The 25,196-nt window shown below is 49.2% G+C and overlaps 1 protein-coding gene across 1 annotated transcript; it reads left to right on the top strand.

Annotated features, from left to right (window-relative positions):
- The first annotated feature begins 18,432 nt into the window (after window positions 1-18,432).
- On the top strand, window positions 18,433-24,673 carry PPP1R3B (protein phosphatase 1 regulatory subunit 3B). Its single transcript, XM_039551413.1, has 2 exons — window positions 18,433-18,508; window positions 21,234-24,673. Exons 1-2 carry the CDS (start codon window positions 18,495-18,497, stop codon window positions 22,123-22,125), a joined length of 906 nt encoding a protein of 301 aa, XP_039407347.1. The 5' UTR covers window positions 18,433-18,494; the 3' UTR covers window positions 22,126-24,673.
- The last annotated feature ends 523 nt before the right edge of the window (window positions 24,674-25,196 follow it).

The raw sequence follows: 25,196 nt of genomic DNA on the forward strand, positions 1-25,196 counted from the left end.
TGCACCATCAGCTTGGGTCTGAGCCCAAGCCCAGTGTAAATCCCAGATGTAGGATTTCATGCATAGGAGTACTCCTTGCATCCCTATCTCTACCACACAGTGAATTGTCACATATTTCCAGGCTAATTCTTCTCCAAAAGCTCTTTGGGGCAACCAAGAACACATTGTGTTAAACAACCAAGTTACCTCTGGCAGACACAGAAAAGGATGACAGGAGCAGGTTCGTGCTGAACGTGAAAGCTCTCCCATTGCCTTGCAGGATGCTGCTCTTCCGCATCAGCACTTGCACGTACTGGAGCACGTGGCACAGTGCACTCCTGGGGAGAGAATGGCCAGTGCTGCAGACCCAAACGGTTTTAAAATATACGCACATGTGCTTTTGTTCTTCACAGCCCATTCGTGTCTTCCTTTTTGATTGGCAGTGTTGGAAATGATATCAGCTGCACTGGGAAATGTGCCTTGCTGTCTGCTTCTCATACCACAGGAGCTTAGAAGACAAGGATGAGTGTGGGGTTCCAGGAATGTCATGCTGACATCAGGCTGGCCACAGATCACCTTCAGCTGATTAGCCTGGGAGGCCCAACAGTAGTGATCATGCTGGCTGGACTTGGTACAAATCTGGTCACTTCCCAAGCACAGTTTTGCTTGGGGACTTCTGTCACTTTCCCCTCTCCTGCTAGCCCTCGGGACTTTAGGATTAAGAGATGAAAAGCATCAAGATGGGGTCAGCCCCTGGCAGTCTGGCATCACCATGCAGCCCCTGCTTCCAAAGTCAATCACCAGCAGCTGTTCCTCTTACCCAGCAGATGCCAGGAAGGTGGGCAGTGGGAGCAAGAAGGGCAGCAGTTCAGGCAACTGCAGCTATTTGCTATTGTAGAGTCGACATTTTGTGACGGGCTTTGCTATGTGCTGCATTTAGTCTTTACTGCTGAGTGTCTGTTTGCCTTGAGCCTGGAACCGGCAGAGAAATTCCAATGCTCAAGCAAAGGGGAGGAGCACTCCATGAAAATTTGATGGGAGCAAGAGACATAAATAGTCAGGGTTTGTATTCCTCCCTGGAAAAACATTGCCTAAATCCTTTGAACAAGATTGCAAAAGTCTCATGCAGGATGGGCATTTTGGCTTTATTTCATGATTCATGGCAGCTTTTGCTCTCTGCCAGATCAAACTGCACTGCACACAGCTTCACACTGACTGGGCTTTTAGCCCCATGAAAAACACTGCTGCTGCAGTACTGCCCAAAAACAGGCACCCAGGGAGCTGGGGCTGCATCCAGAGCATCTTGCTTAATCTCATGAATACCAGTCCCTACAAAAATAGAAACAATTGCCTTCTCACAGAGGAGCTTGCTGTATCAAGTTCCTAGTGCTCACAGCAACCAAGTTAAATTAGTGTTATATTTGTGGCTGGTAGATTAAATTGTTTCTTTCCTGAAATGGTAAGTAAATAAGGGACTTCTTTTGTGTTTTGGTGAGGTACGAGGTTTGGATTGTCTTCTTACCTTTATGACATACTATGCCCACTTAATTTTTTGCATTGATGACATGGAAATTGTGCTTGAAGCCAAAAATGTTTGTGCGTTTGCCATACATAGCAAGTGTGTTGGCAGAGAGGTTGGTTCAGCTAATCAAGCAGCCCACGTTATTTAAAACAATCCTATAGTCTCCAGAGCTTAACATCTGGGACAACTCTGCTGCTGCCATGTCAAACTCACTAGGATGAGACTGGAAAACAACTGGAGGAGAGAGCCCTGTAGCCATGACTCTGACACTGCCTCAGTTTTCTCATAAGAAGTATTCAAATGGGCTTTCTGCTTTGGAGGCTAATTCCCCATCCCAGGGCAGGGTTTTAATTTCCAAGATGCAGTCTTTCTTTCATTTAACTGCCAGAATTTTAATTTAATCAACTTTAAATGAATAAATGCAAAAGATGTTGCCTACACTACTCTTCATTGTAACTTAACCTTGTCTCGGGCGGCTGTTGGTAAGATGCCCTACAAGCTCTCCCTGGAAAACCTGAGGGAAGATTTTTAAATCTCCTGTAATCTGGCCTGTCTGTTCCAGCGGGATGCCCAGAAGCTACCAAGGTCCTGATTTTTAAGGTGTGCCAGGCTTTTCTCAGAGACTGGCAGTCTCCCAGGAGGTGCCCAATGCATGGGGAAATGCTGACATCCGCCCTCCAGGGCACAGCCACCTTTCTGGCAGTGGTCTGTCTCTGAATTTTTCCTTCAGAGCAATGTAGGAGTGTCAGCATCGAACATTTGGTTGTTCCTTGGAGGGACTGTGCCAGTAAATCCTGGGACATAAAGAATTGCACTCACTTTCTCCTTTCAGGGTGGCACCCTCTTTCATTCTGCCCAGTGCTCTGGTTTAACCCCTTTTCCTACAAGCCTACTGGTCAGCCACTCTGTGAATCCCCTTCTCAAAACCTTTTAAACCCACAGGTCAACAGCCAGCCATAAGCCAGCATTAGACCCAAGCACAGGGTCTCCAAAATATCCTGGTTCCAGGAAGATCAAGCCCAGCAGAAGCAGCAGAGCTCCTGGCAGGACCTCACCTCATCTCTGCAGTGCTATCAAACAAAGACATGGAGCATCAAGGCAATGGGTTGCTGGCTCTGCTTTCCAGGGAACCACTAGCTTTTCTCTTGCCCTGGGCACCCTTGGGATGTGCTCTTGCCATTGCAAAGGAAGAGCTTTGCAGGGAACAGTAGGCTTGTGACCTTCAGCACGCCTCTCCTGCAGTGAGTGGATGCTGCCAGTCCCTTTGGAAAGCCCTGTGGCTGGCTATAGCAATGTATCTACAGCAAACTAGAGCTCTGGGCAGCCACAGATTGCAGCATCTAGCACAAATACATGGCCCAGCTACGTTTTTTTTTCCGGGAAACAAAGATGTGTGAGCCTTGGGACTATGACTATTGGATGGGCTCTAGCTTCACAGGGGTGTAGCTGTGCTGATCCAGCCAAATACGTTCCCTGTAGCCTTGTGGCTTTTTGGGAAGTACCAAGGGGCTGATGACACCACCACGAGCAAACAGCACTGCCTAAGCTTGTTAGGAGGGAGATAGCTCATGGGATGTTGTCATACAGGAGATGCTGGGTGTGATTGTCATTGCATCCCTCATGATTGGGGTGAGAATCTGTCCTGAGCAGGCTGTGTCTTATGGAGATATCAGGGTAAAGAAGGGCAGCCCAAAATTTCAGCATGTGTGAGCTGTCCACATATCTAATGCATGCCTCACCACAGTCTACAGCTTCCTCGCGTGGGGAAGAAGCTCACACTGATCTCCTCTCTGTGGTGACCTGTGGACAGAACCTGAGGGAACAGCATGAAGTTGTGTCAGGGGAGGTTTAGGTTGGATATCAGGAAAAGGTTCTTCACTCAGGTGGCTGGGCACAGGGACAGGCTCCCCAGGGAAGTGGTCACAGCACCAAGCCTGACAGAGTTCATGAAGCGTTTGGACAATGCTCTCAGGCACATGGTGTGATTCTTGGGGCTGTCCTGTGCGGGGCAAGGAGATGGACTGGAGAATCCTTGTCACTGCCTTCCAACTCAGTATATTCTATGACTATGATTCTATGCCAGGATATAGATTGCCTTATTCATGAAGAAAAAGCACATATTTAACCCACCATCAGGGCCCCCATCTCCAATTAAGGCAGTCCCAGGCCCTTTGGGGAGATGATAAAAGCAATAAAAAAGGCAGAAAGTAATTGGGAAAAGCTCAAGGGCTGTGAAACCTCCCCCCCTATTAGCTGCACTTGCATACAACCTGCCAGGCTCTTTGGTCGTTCAGAGATAACCCTGGGGTTACACACTCAGGAGCTCAGTCTGTCTGAGCCTGCCAGCATCTCCCAGCCTCAGTGAGAGGCCCAAATCCAGGCAGCTTCCAGGGCAGAGCACAGCACAGCACAGCTCAGCAGGACTTCCAGAGGCCATGGTAAATAATTGTGGCTTATCAAAACAGCCCCAGCATGGCAGCAAAAAGTAAAACAGCAGGAGTGAGACTTTGGTCTTGCAGGACTACTGTGAAACCAGCTGCCAGATGTTTCCTCGAGTGCACCTGCCCATCTCTGGATGAAGGGATGAAGTAAGATGCTCAGTCTCAGTGCAGACACCCAGGGTTTGCTGTTATGTAGCTGCTGCTGAGCCATACCAGCCCGGCAGGGCACAAATATTTCATCCTGAGGATACCTGAGAGACAATTAAGCACCTGCCAAGGCCTGGCTGCATCCCAGCAGGATGCCAGGGAGAAGTTTCTTCACAGATGGGAGTCTGGTGCCTGGTGGCTCCTCTCTCCAGCTGCAGCTGAAGGTCAGGCAGGGGTCTGTGCTCGCTTTGTGCTCCAGGGCTGCGCAGGCACAGGTACAGAGCTCACCACACTATTCAGCAGCCCTGCTCAGCATAAACCTGGTACTTGTTTCCATCTGAGGCCTAGATATAAACTTGGAAGCTGTAGACGCTCTTCCCAATCACTCTGCCTGACTTCAAAATATTGGCAAATAACTTCTGTCATCAGAGCATTACAGATTGGATTAAAACATTGTAATATATGATATTTCTGCGGGTGTTGCAATTAGTGACATTTATTGAATGTTTAATGTACTGCCTAACAATTCAATACTTCAAAATCAAGTGAAAATTATCATTGAACATTATAGAATACAAGAGAATAGTAAATTCTGGAAAGAAATACCAGTCACATGGGGCCAGATCTGCTAAAGAGCACAGTCACACACTCACCATCTCCATGTGATCAGCAGCAAGCACAGACTTTCTGCTCCCCATGCAATGAGGGAAGGGGATGCTCCAAACTAGGCAGGGAAAGGCCCCACTGGGTCCTGTACCACCTACCACAGGGGAGTTTCAAGACCTTTCTGCAGATCCCCTGTTTCACCGTCTCAATCCTGCCATTGGGCAAAGCAGAGGGACTTCTCCCATTGGCTCAGCACTGGGCAGAGTTAAGGTGATTTAGTCTGAAATTCCTTGATGCCCCATTTCTGGCTTTTGGCCACACTCAGTTTCCTGCACTTCTGTGGATGTAGCAAAACTTTCTACTGCTTCATTCAGCCCTTGTTTCACTTTGCTCTTGCCCCACTACATGGGGAAGAGAGAATGGAAGCAAAGTGAGCCAGGAGCAGAAAGAAGGTGAATGCTGGGATACTGTTTGCAGTTGGTTTCCCAAAAATTTGAGTTTGTGGATAGGATTGCTGGCAGAGAACTTTTGGCATGTTATATTGCATCTCCACTGGATATGAAACAGGCACTTTACTCAATGGACTGTGCCAGTCTTTCAGCCTCTGCTGAGCTGAGGCTCCCACGTTCCTCTTGCGTCTGCAAGAAGGGAACTACGGGTTTCTGCTGCCATCCTCCAGGCCTGCCTAGAGGGAAAGTCTGAGTTAGACTAAACTCTGCGGTGACAGAGACCCTGAGGAAAGGGCTGCACAGAGGCACTTGCTTAAGGTATAGCTTCTTGTGCCTGAGGTGGATCAGCAACGACCTCCCAGGAAGTCCAGACAGCAAGGGAAAAGGAAATCTTGCAGTCCCCAGAGGGATGAGAGGGAAAGCCACAGTGCTGCTTGCTGGAGGCATCTTCTGGGAGGCGTTTGCTCACCATGTTTGTTTGAAGCCTGGAGCTAAGACTGAACTAATCAGACATTAGCGCTGTGCACCCCAAAGAGCACCCACAACCAGCACAGGGCACTTGGCAACAATGCCCATGGAGCACATGTCTTTGTTGGCTACAACTGCTCAACATGAGCGCCCACTTGCTTTTTCCTCCAAGCTGACTCCAGGGGGAGACTGAAAGGCATTAGACAACTAAAACAAATTAGAGAGAGCTTGAAAATCCTTTTTCACAAGACGAAAGGAAGAGCAAGATAGGAGGACATTTACTTATAGGTTAAATAATAATCTCCAATACTCACATGGCACACAGTAGCTGGCTGCCACGTTGTTTGGTGCTGGGCTTATCTAGCATGCTTCTCCCAGATGCCAGCCCATGCCTGTCTCTTGCAGTCTCTAGCTTGCCCCAGAAAGGAGTTTGCCTTATCTTGTGCTGGGACCCATGGATCAAGATATCTCAGACAACCCAGTAAAAGAGCTCAGGAAAGCTCAGGGGCTTCTTTTGGATGATCTTCGGTCACTGTCAGACCTGGTCACTGAAAGACAAACTGGGTCACAGCCTCTGGTAAAAGCAAAACCCATCCAGCATGGGAAAGACAAACCATGAAGGAGCCTCCAGGCACTGCTCCACTCTTTGGAGCTGAAACCTGACTTTGATCTGCCCCTGAATCTACACCTTGCTCTGATGGCAATGTCTGGACTGGCTTTGGGTCAGACGCTTCAGCCCAAACTCCAGATTGCCTGTGGACAGGATGATTATAAACACCACCTGTGAGAGACGGAAACTTAGGAAAACCATCTTGTCCTCTTTCCCTACAACGTTCCCCAAACTAGGCCAACAGAATAGCAACTCATTATGAGAATGCTGTGGCTGGCTGTATCTCCAAAACCTCACCCAAGGAGGCAAAGACTGAGGCTGGAGAACTTGGAAGGGCAGCAGGGAGAGCTGTTCCTCATCATAGTCCTGGGACATCCCAGAGGGAGGCCAGGGAGGGCTGTGCACCTTCTGGGGCCCTACCATGGTGGCCAAGCTTGGGGACCTCTTAGATGACATGGACAGCAAGGTTTTTGCATTTGACACATGGGGCACATGCCACACAATTCGAAGGGCTGTCTGTTGTGCATGGCTTGGCAGTCAGGGCCACTCTTCATCACTCAAAGTTCCATGGAGGCTTGTTCAAGCTCTGGGAACTACTGGGGAAAATGACCCCCCTCCTCCTGCAGCTCTGTGTAGGACAGGCCAAGGGCAGTCTCCACAGTGCCTTTGAGACACAGCACATGTCACTCACCCCATGTGAGTCATCTCGGGAGTGAAATGTGACACTGTGTGGGGCAGGTGTCATCTCCTTGCATACCAAGCCCCAATGCCCCAGCCCATGTATCCATATGAGGCACTCCCCAGCTGCCCTTACCCTATTTCAGGACCACTTGCATTCCTGGCTCTTATCAGGCTTTTTCTAGACATGTGAGCCCTCGAGCTCAAATGCCACTAGCCCACATCTGGGCCCTTCCCTGTCCAGGCACTGAGCCAGCTGCACAGAAGTTGGGGTGCCAGTGTTGACAAAAGGACAGCTTTTGGATGATAATTTGGCTTAGAGGATCACAGAAATCAGACTCTTACTTAGGCTGTTACTTCTCATGGCCCTGTGCACTATCAAGCAGAGACTCATTTCACCTGCCACAGGGCAGGCATCTTCAAGTTTTATGCCAGTGATGCTCACCACTGCCCTTGCTACTGGTCCCAGCTTTCCCAGTACAGGGGGGTTGGAGTTACCAGTGCTTCCTGGGTTCTCCAGATGAAGCATGTAGGTGGGGGAGCATGAGGATGCCTGTCACTATTTGTCTCCACAGGTGATTTCAAGCTATTTGAAAATCCCAAGGGTTCACTGAAAGACTGCCAGTTCAGCGTATGGCCAAACTTACCATAGAATGGTGCTGCTAATTTATTGGCTCAGTGGCAGCCTTGGTACTTTTAACACCAAATGATCTTGTTTGTGATTGTCTGACCACCAAAATCAGAGAATATGGCTTTCACCTGCTGAGTGTAACATCTAGATGATGTTAAAAGACATGTAGATGTGGTGCTTAGGGACATGGTGTAGTGGTGAACTTGGTAGTGCTGGCTTAAGGGTTGGACTTGATGATCTTAAAGATCTTTTCCAACCTCAGCAATTCTGTGTTTCTACACAGAAGCCCTCAGGTAGGGAGGAAGAGCTGGGCTGTCTTGCTCTTTGCTCTGCATCTATCCCTCTCTCCCCATAGAATTTTGCCTTCTGTGAAGACTTCTAGGGAGAAATTCCAATATACCTGTGACACTGAGTAAGATTTTCTGTGAAACCTTAAGCTCAAGTGTTGTCCATCTTTCCCCTCACCTTGTCTGGGAGAGAGCTATGGCAGAGGAAGAGAAATGCTGGCAAGCCTGTTGTGATTTCACTTCTGATTACTTTCCCAGGCAGGTTGATTCGCAGATGAAAGATTTCCTGGAAAGGTGGGAGTGTCTTTGCAGGCAACAGTGGCATTTTTGATTCTGTGAATATACCTGGTCCCTTTTTGAACTTACATCAGTTTTTAGCATCCACAAGGTCCTGTGACAGGGAGTGGCATATTTTACATACACCTCCTTTACAAGTGGAAAAAATAAGAGTGGTCTCTTGCTAGCAGCTGATGGGTTGACAGGATCCCTGATATGATCTTCATTCACATAGAAAGTCTTAGACCAGAGCGAGTAGTGAAACAAACCAGCCAAACTTACTTAAGACAGCAGTGCAGATGGCAGCTGAGCATATTGTGGGGAAAAGTGGTACCCAGCAGGATGCCATCTGGTCTGCAGTGGGAGCAAAGGCAGGCAGGAATCTTTAGAGGTGCAAGAGCCACATCGTGCACTGTGGGCAAAGGTCTGTGGGCCACTTCACTTGTGCACAACCTGCAGAGAGGCTTAATTGCTTTATGCAGAATAAGAAGATATCTCTGTATTAGCAAGGGACGCATGTGTTTACCTTAGACTAGGATATCTTGCTGGATTCCATGCCACACTGATAACTGATTTCTCCATGTCTTGTCTGCCTCTCATCATTCTGTATTTGCTCACTGTAGCACATACTCTTAATTTTAAGCACTGTGGGTTTTCGCCTGCTCCTGTGAGAGCGTTGGTCCACTGAGATGGGTCTGTGAACTCCCACAGACCACATCAGGGGACTCCGTAGCCATCAATGCTTTCAGCGGGCAACAGTTTCAAATGGGGAAATATAATCATACAATCATGGATGGATACGTGTGGAATGGTGCTCTGGAGGTGTCTGTCCCATCCTCACTCCTTGTGTGAGGGACACTCTCACAGTCAGCTCAGGATGTTTGGGCCAAGGCAAGACTTCATTGGTCCCCACGGATGAGGTGCCACCACCTCTCTGGGCCATGTACTGCCATCCCATTGTTCTGGAGCAGTGGTTTCCACCTGTCTCATCAGAGGTCCCTGTGTTGCAGAAGTGCCTGTTGGCTCTTGTCCCTTCACTGGGCATCTCTGAGAAGGTTTGGCTCTGCATTCACTGTCTACCTCTCACACAGTGGAAGAGGCACCTGGGGCTCTATTGGCGATTTCTCCACTGTGTTGAAGAAGCCATCTCCCTTGGTCTCTCCTTATATGCCACATGCTCCAGTCTGGTGGCAGCCACTGGGCTGAAGCCTGTCACCATTTGTCTCACACTGGGGACACAGACTGGGCACAGTGCTTCACAAACAGCCTTGGCAGTGCCTGGCAGCAGCGAACACAGCCCTGACAATGATTTAAGATACTCAAACTTCGGAATGACACTGAGAAAGCAATTAAACCTGGAGTGCTGTGCATTACAACCACAATGTCTGACCATAAGACAATAACACACTCATAAGGGAGAGTGAGCTGCAAAACAAAGGAAGTCCGCTCAATAAATAGGATGTGTGCTCATGCAGATAAGAAATGCTGGGGGCCAGCAGCACTGTGGTAGGCAGTGGTCAAATCCGTGACAGACTATGCACTGCAGCATCCATACCAGATGGGGACATTTCCTGCCTTGCAATGTTGGTGTCAAGCATCCTCCCCTCCCCAAGGCAGCTGCTTCCAACCCTTTATCAAGAGATTTATTGTAATTATATTATTCAATTTTAGCAATTACAGATTGCTTTGCACTTAAGTCTTAATTTGAAATTTATGCTTTATTATTTTTGATTATGAATTGTATGTTGTAATTAAGTACAAGCATTTTTATTGCCATATAATAGACAGATATGTATTTTCATATTTGCATGTGTCAAATGAAACATATTCCCACCCCTCCATTACCCAGACTACAAGGCAGTAATAAACCAGGAGTACTGATGAACTTGGCCCCCAGTCAATATGAGAGCTGAGGTTGTGAGCAGCCAATCATTCACACACTGAGCCAGTTCCACAATCAAAGCCCTTGGGTTAACCAGGGGCCACTGTCTGCTATTTATAGCTGCTCTAACTCACGTTTAAGCAGAGGCTTTAAAAATCTTGGAGGCAGGTTGGGTGCCAGGGTAGCTCCGTCCCGCACGTGGTTCCCTGGACAGGAATGGTGCAAAGCCCCAGTCGTGCTGTTGCACAGGCTGGATCAGCCTTGGCTGCCAGGGAAGCCACAAGCAGCTTGAGTTAAGCTGTTAAACAAACAGTACTTGGTTATTTAATTTGATTGAGCTAACTCTGCCTACCTCATGGAGGACCTAAGCAAATTCCTTACTTGAGCAAACTCTACCACAGGCACAACTCTAGAAGCTGTGGGACCAAGGGCTTTAAAGGTTGTCTCAAAGCTGTCAAACCGCTCATAACCAGCTCACATCAGCCACAACCTGAGCTGCATTATGCATTGTAAACACTCCCAAGGAGGATCCACCCAGCAGAGGGAGGGGAACCAACCAGACCTTGAGGAAGGCAAAGTCAGAAGACTGGACTTGAGCAATTTCACGACTAAGCAATCACAGAGATCTGAGAAAGTTGGCAGGGTTTGAGGTGGGTCATCGCTCTGTGGGGCAGCCAGCTTAGATATACAGCCCATCTCCAGGATGTGACAGCAACTTCCTGTCTCTGGAACATGCTCTTGAGGAGATCCAAAGTGCTCTGAGAGTCTCAGATGATAAGGTTACAGCAACCAGCCTCAGAAAACAGTGTTTGGTCTTTTCCAGGTTGTTGCTTCCCTGGGAGCCTGAAGACTTTGTATTCTGAAGTAACCCTTAGATGAATGGAAATAATTAGTGCAGAGTATTTGGTACTACTGTCTGCAGTTTTTCACCACTGCACTATGAGTTTTGATGGAGTGGTACTGCGCAAAATTGGACTAATGCAGTGGGGGTCAAAGTATTTTTGAAAAATTAGGAAAGATGGCCTATTGTGGCATTTGGCTTTCAGGAAAAGCACCTGAGTTACCACTGCAGTCCTGAAGGTGAAAAAAGACCAAACCCCAAGGTGTTCACCTGCTACATACTATTTCACCTCTTCTAGATTTGTCTCTCCTTTTTAAGGAATAGATAAATCAGCAAATTGAATTCCCAGCCTACTTGTGGTGACTTTCAAAACCATAATAATATTTATTTCAACTTTGTGATTTTCCTGCAGCCCCTGACTATTGCTGTTTTTTACAGTTTTGCTAGTGCCACTCGATTCAAATCACTATAAGCTGGTCTCTTATTTACAAAGCCAAAGACCTTCTCTTTCACCACCTGCTGTGTCTGCACCATCTTGACTTGCCTTACAGCACTTTAACTTCTGCTCAGGAATCAGTAGCATTTAGGGAAGCTTGAGAGACACCAAGCAGTTTGTCTTAGTTTTGGGAGGACGTTGCATTTTCTTTACTCTGGTTTTCAGCCACAGCAGGGTCCCAGTAGCTGCTGATGAAGGGAAGCTGATTAGATCAGTAATATGAGATGAGCAAAGACTAGAGGAGGAGGAGAGCTAAAAGAGACAGACAAAAATGCTCGCAGGCTCTGTGGGCTCGGGACATGAGCTATTCCCAGCTGTCAGCACTGGAACACTGCTTACCGTATCATTTGATGGCCTGACTCCCTCCTCCCCAGCCAGAGACAGAGGCAACCTTCCTATGAATAGCTAGCCCGCTTTCCAGATCCCGTTAAGAGTTATTCCTGCCCTGGGTGTGCCTCTTGTCTGCAGGCACATTTCCTAAATGTGCTTCATCCAATCCAAGTTTAGAAGTCCTTGATGCGGTGCAAAGACGCTGTGCATAATCCTGTGAGGTGGAGATGAGATTAGCTGGATCTTGTAAGATCAGGCAGGGAGAGAGATGTCTCTGCAGGATCCTAAGCGCTCAGAAGATGAGGCAATGACAAGGTACCTGCAGACACTGGAAGCATTTGTATGTTCCAAAGCTGGGCTCTCAAGTGACCTACTTAGTAGCATTTATTGTGCAACTTCAGAAGTACATGATCCCCAGAGAGGGGTAAGTTTTGCTAGCAGTTAGTTTCTGCAAGAAGGAAACTTCAAGATTCTGGTTAATTGGGTAAAAATCCTTGAATATAACTTCTGCCCACCTGGGATTAAATTAAAACTTCCAAATAAAAAGGCCAGGTTACACTTGAAAAACATTTTCAAAAAATGCAAAGGCTGATGACTGGAGTGGCTTCAGCTGACCTCCTTCCTCAGCACCCTGAGCTTTTGCCTTTACCACTGACATTGCCTTTGGCACTTGCTCAGGATACTGTTTAAAAGTCAGGCATCTTGCTCCTGCTGATTTTCAGATTCTCTCTATAGCGAATGCACAAACATAAGCAGGTCCAGAAAGCAACAGATCTCATCTTTCACTGACACTAATCTGTAGATGAGACAAAATGCTTCATGGAGGGATGGACCATTCTCTGCTGCAGCAGAGAGCCTGGATACTCAGAGAGGCTCAGCTAAAGGGTATGAACCCCTGAAAGGAGCTTAGGATCATATTTATCTTCAAGAACTACATGCACTCCTCCGTCTGGCTTTTTCTGTCCCAGCCTTCATCAGCCTACAAGTGGCTTTCAGGCAAAGCAGAGTCTCTTGTGCAAAGATAAGCCCTCAGAGTCCCCAGCCTGGATACACACAAGTTCCCAAGACATCTGCCCCACCAGATAAAGTTTGCAGACTTTGTAGGGCACCAAAGTTAAAACATACATTGCTTCACTATGATTTATGCATCTAGGGCAGGTTCGAGTTCAGCCAGTTGGATACCTGTATGGTATAAAACAGGCAAGCTGTCAATGCAGCTGGGCTGATTCAGCCTGCTTGAGAGGAGCTGAGCATCCCTCTGGATTTGCGATCACACTAGTGCATCCACTGAAACAGCCCAAATTCCTTTTCTTACTCTTGCCACTCCAGCCCAGCCCTTGCTGTCTCTCTCCTGCAGGAGCACATGGGGAATTTGGAGGATCTGAGGTTTTAATCCAAACTGTGTCTTTATGCTCCTTTCTTCCTTCCTGTTTACAGATTTTTTTTTTTTTTTTACACATAGTATCTGCACAACCAGGTACTCCTCGGTTCAAACAAACATCAGAAGGGATAGAAAACCACCATGTTTTTCTGCAACTGCTGAAGCACAATGTACTAGTTTGAAAATAAACCAGTGGGAGGCACCAAGTCAGAATAACAATTTAATAGAATTTAAAGAAAAGGGAAAAAAGTAAAAGAAAACACTGTCAAACTGACAGAGTCAAGGTACAACCTGACACCCTGTTAGACAGGGTGGTGGTAGCAGTCTGGTAGAATGGTGGCTGCAGTCCTCTGAAGCAGTGATCCTGTAGTAAAACAGTCTGCTCTTCCTCAGAAAGTCCAATGGTGGCTGTGTAGCTCCTGTCCTCTGGAAATCCAGTGGGAAGGGGGATGACTCTGGTGGTCAGAGTCCCAGATTATATCCACGATGGGATGCTTGGTTCCTCCCTCTGGGTGGAGCATCTCACAATGGGGTGATGAGTCATGAGGCCAAGTGTTGATTAAGCTCATTAACAGAAGATAGTCCGGAGGGAGTTATCTCTGAGTCAGGTGGCAGGACAATGATGGGCAATTAACAGAAAGATAGTCTGGGGGGAGGAGGCAAGGAAACACTGCCCCACCTGATTTCAACAGCTCCTGAGGATGGTAATAGAATACACTGCAACCCAGGACACACAACAAAGAACAGTTTCTGGGAGGTCAAGCCAGACATTCCCACAGGGCATGTTCAGTAGAGGAAGGGATGCTCTCAAGAAAAAAGAAGTAAGGATGGGTACACAGTTGTTGTACTGCTTTATGCAATCTTGGGACAGACAACCAACCTCCTTTCTACTGCTACGATTTTTCCATAACCTCACTGATGGGAATGAATTCTGTAGACTGCAGGAAGGCAGTCCTGCTCAAGGACCTTGAGCAGCTCTCTGAAAAGAACATTATATATGTTGAAAAAGCAGGACGTACCATTCTCTTCCTGCAGGGACTCACCCACTCTTGGGTCCCGGTCTCTGGAGAAGAGATTTTTCCAGCTTGGTACCCAGCCTCACTTTAGCACTGCTAAAACATTTTCAACAAGCACGTTGTACTCCAGGCCAAGGACTTCTCTCTTTGTTGGTCCTGTCTGTCTGTCATTTGGTTTCTCTACTGTCATTTGTCTCCTTGTGCTGACCTTTGAGCTCTTCCTTTGCTGAAAGCCCATTCCCCTTTTTCTCTCTAAGTAGCAGCTTTCCTTAAAGCATTTGTTGTAGCTAATTTACCTTCATTCATTCCCCCATAATTTCCCTCTTTTTTTTGCAAGGATTTTCAAGGTCTCTCTTGTTGGGCATTTTTGATATTAAGAAGCATGGTTTTGTAATACCCAGTCTTTCTCTACAGCACACAGTACCAGGCCAGGCTTTGTATCTGGCCCAACACCATCTTCGCTGTGCATGTTGGGCTGGAAGGGAAGGTGCCATGGTCTTCAGTGGGCAGAGTACACATTCCACAGGGTGTTTGACCATGGGTGCACACGAGATCCAAAGGGAGCCATGCCAAGATAAATACCCCACCTCAGGCCTGCAGCCAGTATATTGAAGCAGCTTCTCATTTCTGGACAGGAGAAGCAGAGGGGCCTCTGCCCTGGAGCACAGCTCCCCAAGGCACAGTCAAGAGCCTTAGCCAAGAGTGGGATTTCCTTTGATACTGGGGCACGTCGAATGATCTTTGCTTAATTGCCTGGGACAGACACAGGAGTTTGAGACCTATGGAAAAAAAAGGGGAATCCCATCACCCAACAGGTCTTCTCAAGTCTTTCCTTAGGTGAAGCTGTTTGCTGTGACACTAGAGAAGCTGGACTGGGGCCTGGGAGCACAAGGAGCTCCCAAGCAACACATCAGGCTTCAGCACACAGTTACAGATGATGGTGAGAGGTACCAAGCTGACTGCAGTTACCAAGTTGATGGTGAGGGAGTCCATGTTTCCTACAGCTTTCTGTCACACTGGCCATAGCTGGCCAAGCAGCTGTCAGTGCTGGCTGGCCAGCAAGCACAGACATTGACCAGTGGCCACTGGCCAGCTGGCCTCTGCAGCCAAGCCCTGCTCTGCTTTTGCTCAGCAAGGATGCTCACTGGGTCTCTCCCCATCAGCTGCTGAGTCTCATGAAACCTAAAAGGGGTGGGAAGTGGCTGCTGATTTGGCAGAGGGCATGAGGTATGGGATGGGGTGCCCCATGGCAGCAGGCCCTGCACAGCTCCCTGTTACATCAGCCACTCCACTGGTTTACAGCCCTCGCCCTTGAGCCTTGGCCCTGCAGCCTGATGTGGTGTGGACACATTGCACAACACTGTTGGCCCCTCTCCCCTTTCCTGCTGGGACTGCCCACTAGCCAGCTGCTGGGAAGCTGAGCTGTCGCAGCAGCCTGCAGGTTCCCAACAAGAAGGAGAAGATGCTCCATCCACCCATGTCTCCAGCAGGGCACTGAGGAGGTGGCAGGACCAGGAAGGGTCCCTGAGGACCGACTCAAGCCTGCTGGTAGAGATGGCTCTTGAGGGAGCATGGCAGGGGAAGGAGGGCCCCTCAGGAGGGGCAGAGAAGCTCATCCTCCCTGCAGCAAACCAGCAGGGCTGCATCCAAGAGGTGCAGGAGCCACCATGTCCTGTACCAGGATGTGCTGGGGTAAATACTCATTGAATGAGGAAGGAAACCCAGGTGAGACATGATGAGAGAGAGGGACCCTCCTTCCAGAGCTGTCTTTTGTGGATGGGACTAGTTCTGCAACACTCCCCCAGAGAGAAGCAGTGTGCAGCCTCTTCCTCATGCCAGGGAACAAGCTCTTCTCATCTCTCAGCAAGGCAGGAGGGGTGGAAAGCTGTGGGGAAATCACAAAGACCACTGCACAAGGGCCTAGCATGGAGCTAAATATAGCCGCTATCTCAGCTTCCCAGAGATAACAGACTGTGTCCACAGTCTGCCGCAATGCCCTGCCCAGGCTTCCACCTACCTTTGCTTCAGGGGCAAACACCGAGCCACAGTTGTGAAACACCGTGCCCCACTCATGGCAAACAGGGGCAGACATGCACCCTGAGCCACCTCGTGTGCATTCCGTGCCTGGTGCTGGGGCTGGCTGGGCACAGCCCGCACAGCACAGAGGAACCAGCATCTCCCTCAGCACCTCCGTGGTGCCGAGCTGCCAGCAAGGAGCAGGAGAAACTTGTGGCGGACCAGAGTGACAAGTTTGAGTCAGATCAGGGCTTCCACCAGTTTTGGGACTCATCCCATTAAGTCCACCGCTTCCACCTGAACTTCTCTGGACCAGTGCCACTGAGCCAGGAGGCAGTGGCTCTGCCTGGAGAAGGGGGGGCAGCACTGGAGGGGATCCGGGCCATGACCACCTTATCCCATGTCTGCCTGTTGCTCCTGGGGAAATCTGAACATGGGTCTCCTCATTTCTGCTGTAAACCCTGTCATTAAGTAACACATGCTAAAATCCCACCATACCCTCAGCACATGAAATATTACTGTAAGTCTGCAACACTCCTGCAATGGGTACATCTTTCAGCTTTCTCTCCCCAACTTTAAATATTACCATTGCTTTTACCAAAAAAGAGTTTATAAAACAAAAAAAGTGCAGCTTTTTTCCCCCCAACAGAATCCTTTTGCCTTGCAGAGTAATAAGTTTATTAAATGTCAGCTTCCAGCAGGAAGTCTCCAGCTTTAACAATAGCTGTCTGTGTTTCCACAAGTTAATGGAAAACAAATGTTGACACTTCAATCCTGCTTTTCTGCTCTGTAAGGAAGGTGAGAGAGAGCAGCATTGCTCGCAGCTGTGCAGTTAGAAGCTAGATGTGGCACAAAAAGTATTCCCACTACTACCATGGGGAGAAGGTAAATGCACCTTCCTACCTTCCAGCAGGCTTTACAGCTTCTGCTGCTTGCCCATGGAGGTGGCGTTTGTCCACAGAGCCACTCCCCTGGCAGGGAGGCCAGCTCCATGCACACTTTCCACATTATTGAGGACATTGGGCTCTGTGCTGACATGGACACAAGGAGCAGAAATGGGAACTGGAGGCAGGAGAACAGCTGGGAAGACCCCTTGGCCCAGCTGGCCCTGCAAAGCAGTGGAGATCTATGACAGAGCATCGACTCACCTGGCAGATGTTTTCAGGATCTTGGAAACACCTTTCCAGTTCTGCCCATGTGCCAGATAGGGATTCCCATGGAGCTGATCTCTTTGCCAGACAGGCCCTGTTGGTGTTTTTTCCTCAGGGAGGGAAGCCACCTCTACAAAAAAAAAAGCATTTTTTTCCACTGCACATTGTAAATATTGTCTGGAAAGCAGATTTTTGAGTATCCTCTGGAGATTTCCACCCAGGGCCAGCACAGGCCTGGGGCTGTGGCTAAAGATATGAGTGTGAGAGTTACCCTCCTCCCCACCCAGCCCTGAGCACCCAAACACCCTGGGCCAGCTCAGACAGGAAGATTGGTGCCCCAAAAAGGCTTTCCTGTCTCAAGAGCAGATTCTCATGGGTTTGGCTGCTTACTTGTGGCGTCTGGAAAGCCTCCTCTGCTGTTCTCACTTCTGGCCCCTCAATTCAGGAAAGAAACTGAGGTGCAGGAGCAGGTCCAGAGAAGTGCAACAAGGCAAGTGATGGGTCTGGAACACAAGTTCTCTTGAGGAGCGGCTGAGGGAGCTGGGGGTGTTTAGTCCAGAGAAAAGAAGGCTCAGGGGAGACCTTAATCACTGTCTGCAAGTACCTGAAAGGAGCCTCTTCTCCCAGGTAATCCCTGACAGGACAAGAGGACACAGTCTTAAGCTGCAGCAGGAGAGGTTTAGGTTGGACATTAGAAGGAACTTCTTCACAGAAAAGGTGGTTAGACATTGGAGTGGGCTGCCCGGGGAGTTGGTCACACTCCCTGAGGCGTTAAGGAAAGACTGGATGTGGCACCTAGTACTGTGGTTTAGTTGACATGGTGGTGTTCGGTCATAGGTTGGACTCAATGATCTCAGAGGTCTTTTCCAACAAATTGATTCTGTGATTCCGGACACATAGGGACAGCAACCTGGCGCAGGAGCCGACGGATAGTGAGGGGCTGCGGCCAGCTGAAGCCTGACACAGAGCTTGTCACTTCTACCACAATGAGCTTCCCCTTCCGTGGGGTGGGGAGCGGCGGGGCTGCTCGGCGAGGTGCCCCCACACGGGAGCCGCGGCGCAGCCCCCGGAGCTCCCCCGCCGGGCGGACCCGCCGTCCCTCCCCGGCCCCTCAGCACCCGCTGGACACCGCGGCCCCGCCCACCGGCCCGCCCCGCCCCCTCGCGTGCGGGGCGCCCTCGCTCGAAGCGCGCTGATTGGCTGCCGCTCCTTGGGGCGGGGCCGGGCGCCCTTAAGAGGCCGGCCCGGCGCTGGCGGGGCACGCGGCGGTGCTGCAGGACCGGCCCCATGCACTGCACCAGGTACGGGTGCGCCGCGGCCCCCGGCGCTAATGCTGCTCCTCTTCCTTTTTGCCTTCCCTGCCTCCCTCCTGCTCGGGGTCGCAGCTCCCTCGCTTGTGCGGGAGCGGTTCTGGCGCTCCCCGCCGCGGTGCTGTTCCTGGGGGAAAAGGGGGTCCTGCGACTTGGCTCCTGCAGCCCCCGGCTGAGCCGGGAGCCGGGGCGGCGGGGCTGCCCCTCCGCGGGGCTCTCTTCCGCCGCCTCTCCCGGGTCTGGGCGGCGCGGCTTGTCTGGTGTTGCGGAGGGGGCGGGCTGTCGCGAGTTAACACCGCCGGGCAGATGCCTGCGGGAAGCGGGCTGTGCCCGCGGGGCGGCCCGGCCTTCCCTGGGGCGGCGAGCAGGAGGGGGTGCGGAGCGTCCGAGTGCTGCTTCAGCCGGCTGCGAACTTTGGCTCGGCAAGTGCTGCACGCCCAGTCCTGTGCAAGGGGTCGCCTGTCCCCAGGTAGAGTGGGAAGCATAGCGGAGGCAGCCGAAGGGGTTCGTAAGGGAGGTGTAAGTAATTCCTTGGCTCTGGCTTAATTCTCCTTCGTAGAATGACAGGAGGGAGGAGTGAGTGGCGACAGACATCCTTTTCAGGAGAGGGTAAAGTTATGGGAAGAAGTCCGGAGGCAGAGTCGAGTTTGTTCCCTTTTTGAGGGGTAAGGGAAAGGAGTTGGCACCTGTACCTGCATAGGGCTCCCTGCCTTGCACTGTTTGCTTTCTGGAGTTTTCTTTCCTGCATGAGCTCTCAAAACTATATCCCTGTTCCCACCTTCAAAGAATCTGAAGTTCAAGACAATCCTCATCAGCCCCGAAAGGGGAAACCTGCCTCTGGCTGAGAGCTGAGCATCAGCAGGCTCTCAAGTGCAGAAGAAGTTCTCTGGGATATCAAATGAGCTGGAAAGACAGTTCATAAAAGCACAGAGCTCATACTCATAGTTGGTTATGAAGAGCTCTTGCTATAGTTTTTAGCTTGGAAAAAAGCTCCCAAGCAATGCAGTTGGGCTGGGTATTTTATGGTCTCTTCATTCTAAAACTGTGAATAACTAAGGCTTGCCATGAAACCTGACTTCTCAGAAGTTACAGGAATTCAGCTGAATAAATTTCCCTGGGAAAAGATGCAATGCAGATGGAACTGACCCAAGTAAGAGTAGATGCATTGGAGGCTGCATTAATTTAAAGGAGGAAATGACCTATATAAAGTGTGTATGAACAAAAACTTGGTAAAACCAGGTAGAGATGAGCAGAACAGCGTTAGCAGACAGTGTTAGGTGGATCTGATGTGTCTGTCTAGCGCAGCTGCCCTTGAGCTGAAAGGAGGCACTGCAGAAGGAGTTGGCTGGTGGGTGTGTTGGGATGCAAGCCTTGGCACATGTGCTCTGAATAAACAGATACCCTTGCTGAGTGGATGCTATGAAAGCCTGCTCAGAGCTGCTGTGTTGGTGTTACAGGGTGGGGAGTTAAAGCACTGAATTGGAGAGTGTGGCTCTTGCTTTTTCTTGGCATGGGAGCAGCAGTCAAGTACTAGAGCTGGCTGTGCATGGCTTTGGCAGCCGGAACTCTGCTGCATCACAAGGCCAGTGGTCACTGCTACTGCTGCTGGCTCATCCTGCCCTGTGGTGGGAGCAGCTTTGAAGCCTGGCCTGCAGCCAAGCAGGATTCTTATTAAGGGTATACTGTGTTTAAAGTCACCTGCAGTACAGTTAATTTAAGGGGGATGTGTGTGATAAATGCATCCAGTAGTTTATCCAGAGCCAGGCAAAAGAGTCTGCCAAAAGCATCCATCTGAATGTCAGTGTAAGGGCAGGGAGTGATAGATGCAGTGTTCTGGGAGCTACATCTGGTAAAGTGCCCTACGGTGGATGTATAGAGAGAGATGGTGCTGCATCCCTGAAGGAACAGGCTGGGTGCTGGAGGAGAGGCTGTAGTGGAGTGGCACACGGCCTTCTGGGAGAAGGACTTGCTTCCAAAGCCTCAGTGAAGCTCGGGTAGGGGAGTTGTGTTCGGCAGAGACCTGTGGCTGTATGGATGTTTTCCAGGGGCTTAGCACAAACACTGTGGAGGCTTGAGGTGCAGACTCTGCTGGAGATAGAAGTGGCTGATGTGCCTTCTGAGCTGACACTTGTTTTAAAGCGGAGTGGAGGGAAGAAAGCTCCAGAGCAGTGCTGGCTAAGCTGGTGCCCTCCTGCTGTGTCAGACTGTTGCTATCCTTACAATACTACTTGCAGGCACTTTGGATGGAGCAGTTCTGGGGGACAGTGGTGAGCAAAGTGTGTAGTTCAACTGAACTGGCTGACATCTGGGGTTTTATGAGAGGTGAAGTCAGTTGTGTACAGCAGCTTGTGACAAACTGAGTTCCTACTCCTACACAAGCTTGTGAAGCCCTGAGGAGAATGTCTCCTGGAGGGAGGCAAGCGCAGCAGGAATACTGCTTTACGTAGCATTGAAATTTGATAATCTGTGGGTTTTGTGAGCATGGGCAGGACTGAGCCATGGGCTTTGCTTTGGATTGGAAATGTTCTGGTCCTGCCACTTCTGCTGCAGTGTGTTTCTCACAGTGTCTGTAAATCACACCATGCAAGTACCTGCCTTTAATTAAGAAGCAAGCTTATTTGGGATGGCTGGGGGGGAAGTGATATATCAATTTTCTGACAAAATTCATATTAAAATGGTTTTCTAGCACCAACTGACCCTTCTTCTCATCTTCCAGAGTATTAGACTATTTCCCTCACAAGCAAGCAATGGCTGTGGATGTAGCAATGCAGCTGTACCTGTGCTCTCCACCCTTGCGAAGAGAGAAGTGTGCCTGCAAAATTGCTCCAAAGCCAAGCAAGCCACTGCGGCCCTGCATCCAGCTGAGCAGCAAGACTGCACTGAACGGACCAGGAGAGGCAGCAAAATCCTTCACACACAACAAAGTGAAGAAGAGGGTGTCGTTTGCAGATAGCAGAGGCTTCGCTCTGACAATGGTAAAGGTGTTCTCAGAGTTTGAAGATCCACTTGATATTCCTTTCAACATCACAGAGCTGATAGACAACATCGTGGGTCTGACAACAGTAGAGAAGGACAGCTTTGTCCTGGATTTTGTTCAGCCCTCTGTAGACTACCTGGACTTCAGAAACCGCCTCCAGACAGACTGTGTCTGTCTGGAAAACTGTGTGCTAAAGGAGAAATCTATTGTGGGAACGGTGAAGGTTAAGAACCTTGCTTTTGAAAAGACTGTGAAGATCCGGATGACGTTTGACACCTGGAAAAGCTTTGTAGATCACCCATGCCAGTATGTCAAGGATATGTATGGAGGGTCAGATCAGGACACATTTTCCTTTGACATCAGCTTGCCCGAGGGAATTCAATCACACGAAAGAGTCGAGTTTGCCATTTCCTTTGAGTGCAATGGGAAGGTGTACTGGGACAACAATAGGGGCACAAATTACAGGATCATACGGTCAGAACTGAAGTCTGCCCAGGAAGCTGTCCGTCCCCCACAGGCTCCTGACTTTGGCAGTGCATTTGACCGGTTTGGGAGCCCCCGGTGCTCCTATGGCCTCTTTCCTGAGTGGCCCAGTTATTCAGGCTACGAGAAGCTTGGGCCCTACTATTGATCCAAGGACAAAGCCCAGGTTGAGTAACTGTTGCTGGTGTGTCTGCAGGCCTTGGGGCTGGTCTGAACACAGAAGAATGAATGGGTGGAAGAAGTATGGCTCTGTGTAGCTTAGCATAAGCCTCCTAGCAAAACCAGATGTGCAGTGCTCTGCTGGCAGGGGGCTTATAATCAGAGAAGCAATTCTGGCTTTCCAGATGATCAGAGGACCAGGGACTGCTCATGTGTCTTCAGCACTTCTTCCTCTTCAGTAAAGTTGCTGTGTCCAGGGAAACACTACAGTGCTTATATTGCCTGTCCAAGCTATGTAGCGGCTGCTTTGTATTGCCTGCCTATTATTAAAAGGCTCTTTCAAAATATGTCCTAGTATTATATTGTTAGTGGGCTGTACTACAGCTGCAGGGCTCTCCTTGCAAAGCCAGCCCGTGCCTGTCAGGAAATAGTGTGGTTGGATTGCCAGGAATGGAGTCCTCTCTTTGCACATATCCTTGTAGTGAGGCCCTTCCTACTGGAGGCAGAAAGTGTGTTTTGGAAGTGAAAATGCAGTGTGATGACAGGAAGTGTGGCCTTACAGCTGGCCGTATTAGGAGATGTGCCTGTGGGAGAGGATCTGATATGCTTAGTCACCAGTTGTTATATCAGATGATCTTGAAAATCTCTCATACCATTGGTGTTACCAAAAATAGATTAGCTGTAGCTGTGTGGTGCTTGTAATACAGCTGTGGTTGATATCCTTGACTGCCTTCTTCAAAACCTTCCTGTTTCTTTAACCACAAGTGATCAATGATGCTTTTTCCCCTGATGGACATCTGAAGTTGGCTGTGCTGGACCCTGAAAACGCATTTCTTCCTCCTGTGGGTGGTAAACCAGAGTTTTGCCCAGCTGGGGCCCAGGGTCCTGTGCAGGAGACTCTGCTTGTTTGTTACAGGAGCTAAACACCAACAGACCCCATGGCTGTCTAGGCTGTGTCCTGTATACAAAGGTGGCTGTTGTGTACCCACTGTGGTGGAAGTGCCTTGACTGAGAAAGGGGTGGTATGTGCGATCCCAGCAATACTTTGGGATGAGCAGGCTTTGGAACTGATGTTGCTTTTAAGATCTGGTAATGGTTTGTTACTCTGTGCCATGGACTGCTTGGCAGCTAAAGGTGTGGCACTGCTCACATGTGAGAGTGCTGTGGCTGTCCTGGATGAGCGTGCTGGGCTCCCCTCACTGTTGGAGCAGTATCTGCCAGTTTGACCTGCAAATGCCCAGATTTGCATCTCTGACCATAAAAAGTGGCTTGCCCCACCTATGCAAAGAACTAGCCATGAGGAGAGTGAGATGTGGGGTTATCCTGACAGCACCCCTGCATGTGAGACAAATCACAGATGTGAGCCATCCCTATGATTAAAGAGGTGGCTTGTCTTCTGGATGTGTGCTTGAGGTGGTGAGCTTGGCAGTGCCATACAGCCTCTTAAAGTTTCTGGGGTGTTAACTGAGCAGAATAACTTAATCCCTCAGCTCAAAGGGAGAGTGCTGAACAGTTTGTAGAAATAGAGGTCAAGGAAATACTACTTTTTCTAGTGCATAAGCTTTATATAATTTTGGGTGCCTGTAGTGGCCTGTGGATGTGCTGGAGAGAAGCAACAGGCTAGACTACTTAACTTTGTTAACATAGCTTTTAATTCTGGATACTACTGTGTAAATACTTACAAGCTGTTTTACTCTAACCTAGAAGGGATACTGGGATCACTGTTGGGTATCAAAAAGGGACAAGAGCTTGCAGGAAGAATAGCTGGCCCTCAACTGCTGCTTTTTCAAAATACGAAATCAATGCGTGTCTCCACTGTGCCTGATCACTTAGTCGAGGTGGTGAATCTACTTGCTAGCCAAGAGCTCATCAGGCTTGGTTTCTCTGTTCTAACAGCTTCCCACGTCAGCCCTTAGAGCCTGCATCTGGTCTCTCCGGGAGGGACTGTTGCCTAGCTTGGCTTGGTTTTAAACTTAAGGCAAGTTTGAGTGATGCTGATACTTTTTATTTATTTAGTGTATGGTGTTAATGCTGTAAGACACTGACTGTAGAAAAGTCATGTTCTCCTGGCACCTTCTTATGCCTATGGAGAGCTGTTTGTGAGCTGAAACAAAGCATGTGGGTCTGGGGTGCTGTGGATGGTGGGATCTCCTTATGGGCTTGTTTTCAGGCTGTGCATTGGGTGTGCTTAGGGAGGAACGTGGAAGCTAAGCTAGAAGAGCAGTGCCATAAGTAAAGCTAGGTTGGGAACTGACTATTTGACCAATAGCAGTTTAAAAATACTACTTGTGGCCTTTCCCCTTTTCCCTTTTTCCATTGCCAATGTGAACATAGAAGTGAGGGGGTTGCTCTCCTTGCTCTATGCCTGGAAGTGCCTTGTAGGATGTTTTGCATGTTTGTTTTTAAAAGATATTTTTGTACACAACATTCAAGTGGAAAATGCACTTTATAATTGCCATGTAATGACTCTTTTAAAAATATGGTTCTGTTTTTATCTGATTGTTAAAATAAAGGTGGAACAAAATGTTGGCTGTGTATCTTGCCATCATCTTATTTAAGCACCCATGGGGCTGGGGAGGCGATTTGGACACGGGTCCAGCTTCCTGCAAGTGGCCATTGGCAGGGAGGAGCATACATCCACATTGAATTCTGCTGCCCGAAACAGGAAAGAGCTGCCTGTTCCTGCTGCCTTCCTGCCAACACAAATGCTTCCATTGCCTCTGCAGCCCTGCGATGGGAGGAGCCCAGACCCTTTTCTCTGTGCTCTTAGGTTTCCCCACTAATCACTGTGTTCCTGAACTACTCTTCACTCTTCTCCTGCTTGCAGTGCTAGGAACAGCCTTTTCGGGTTTTTCTGCTTTTGAGTCAGTCTCGTTCTCCCCTTTCTCCCCTTCCCCCATGCCAGCTTGATATGGGATCAGTGCTTTACTGTCTGCCTGTGTACTGGGGTGTGATGGATGCTGGGAGAGGTGTTGCAGAAGTGGGGGCAGACTCTTTTCTATACCAGGATCTGATGAAAGCTAGACCCTTCTTTATGTCCAAGTAATTGTCCCTGTTGTC

Source organism: Corvus cornix, chromosome 4, assembly GCF_000738735.6.
Source record: "Corvus cornix cornix isolate S_Up_H32 chromosome 4, ASM73873v5, whole genome shotgun sequence".
NCBI lineage: Eukaryota > Metazoa > Chordata > Aves > Passeriformes > Corvidae > Corvus > Corvus cornix.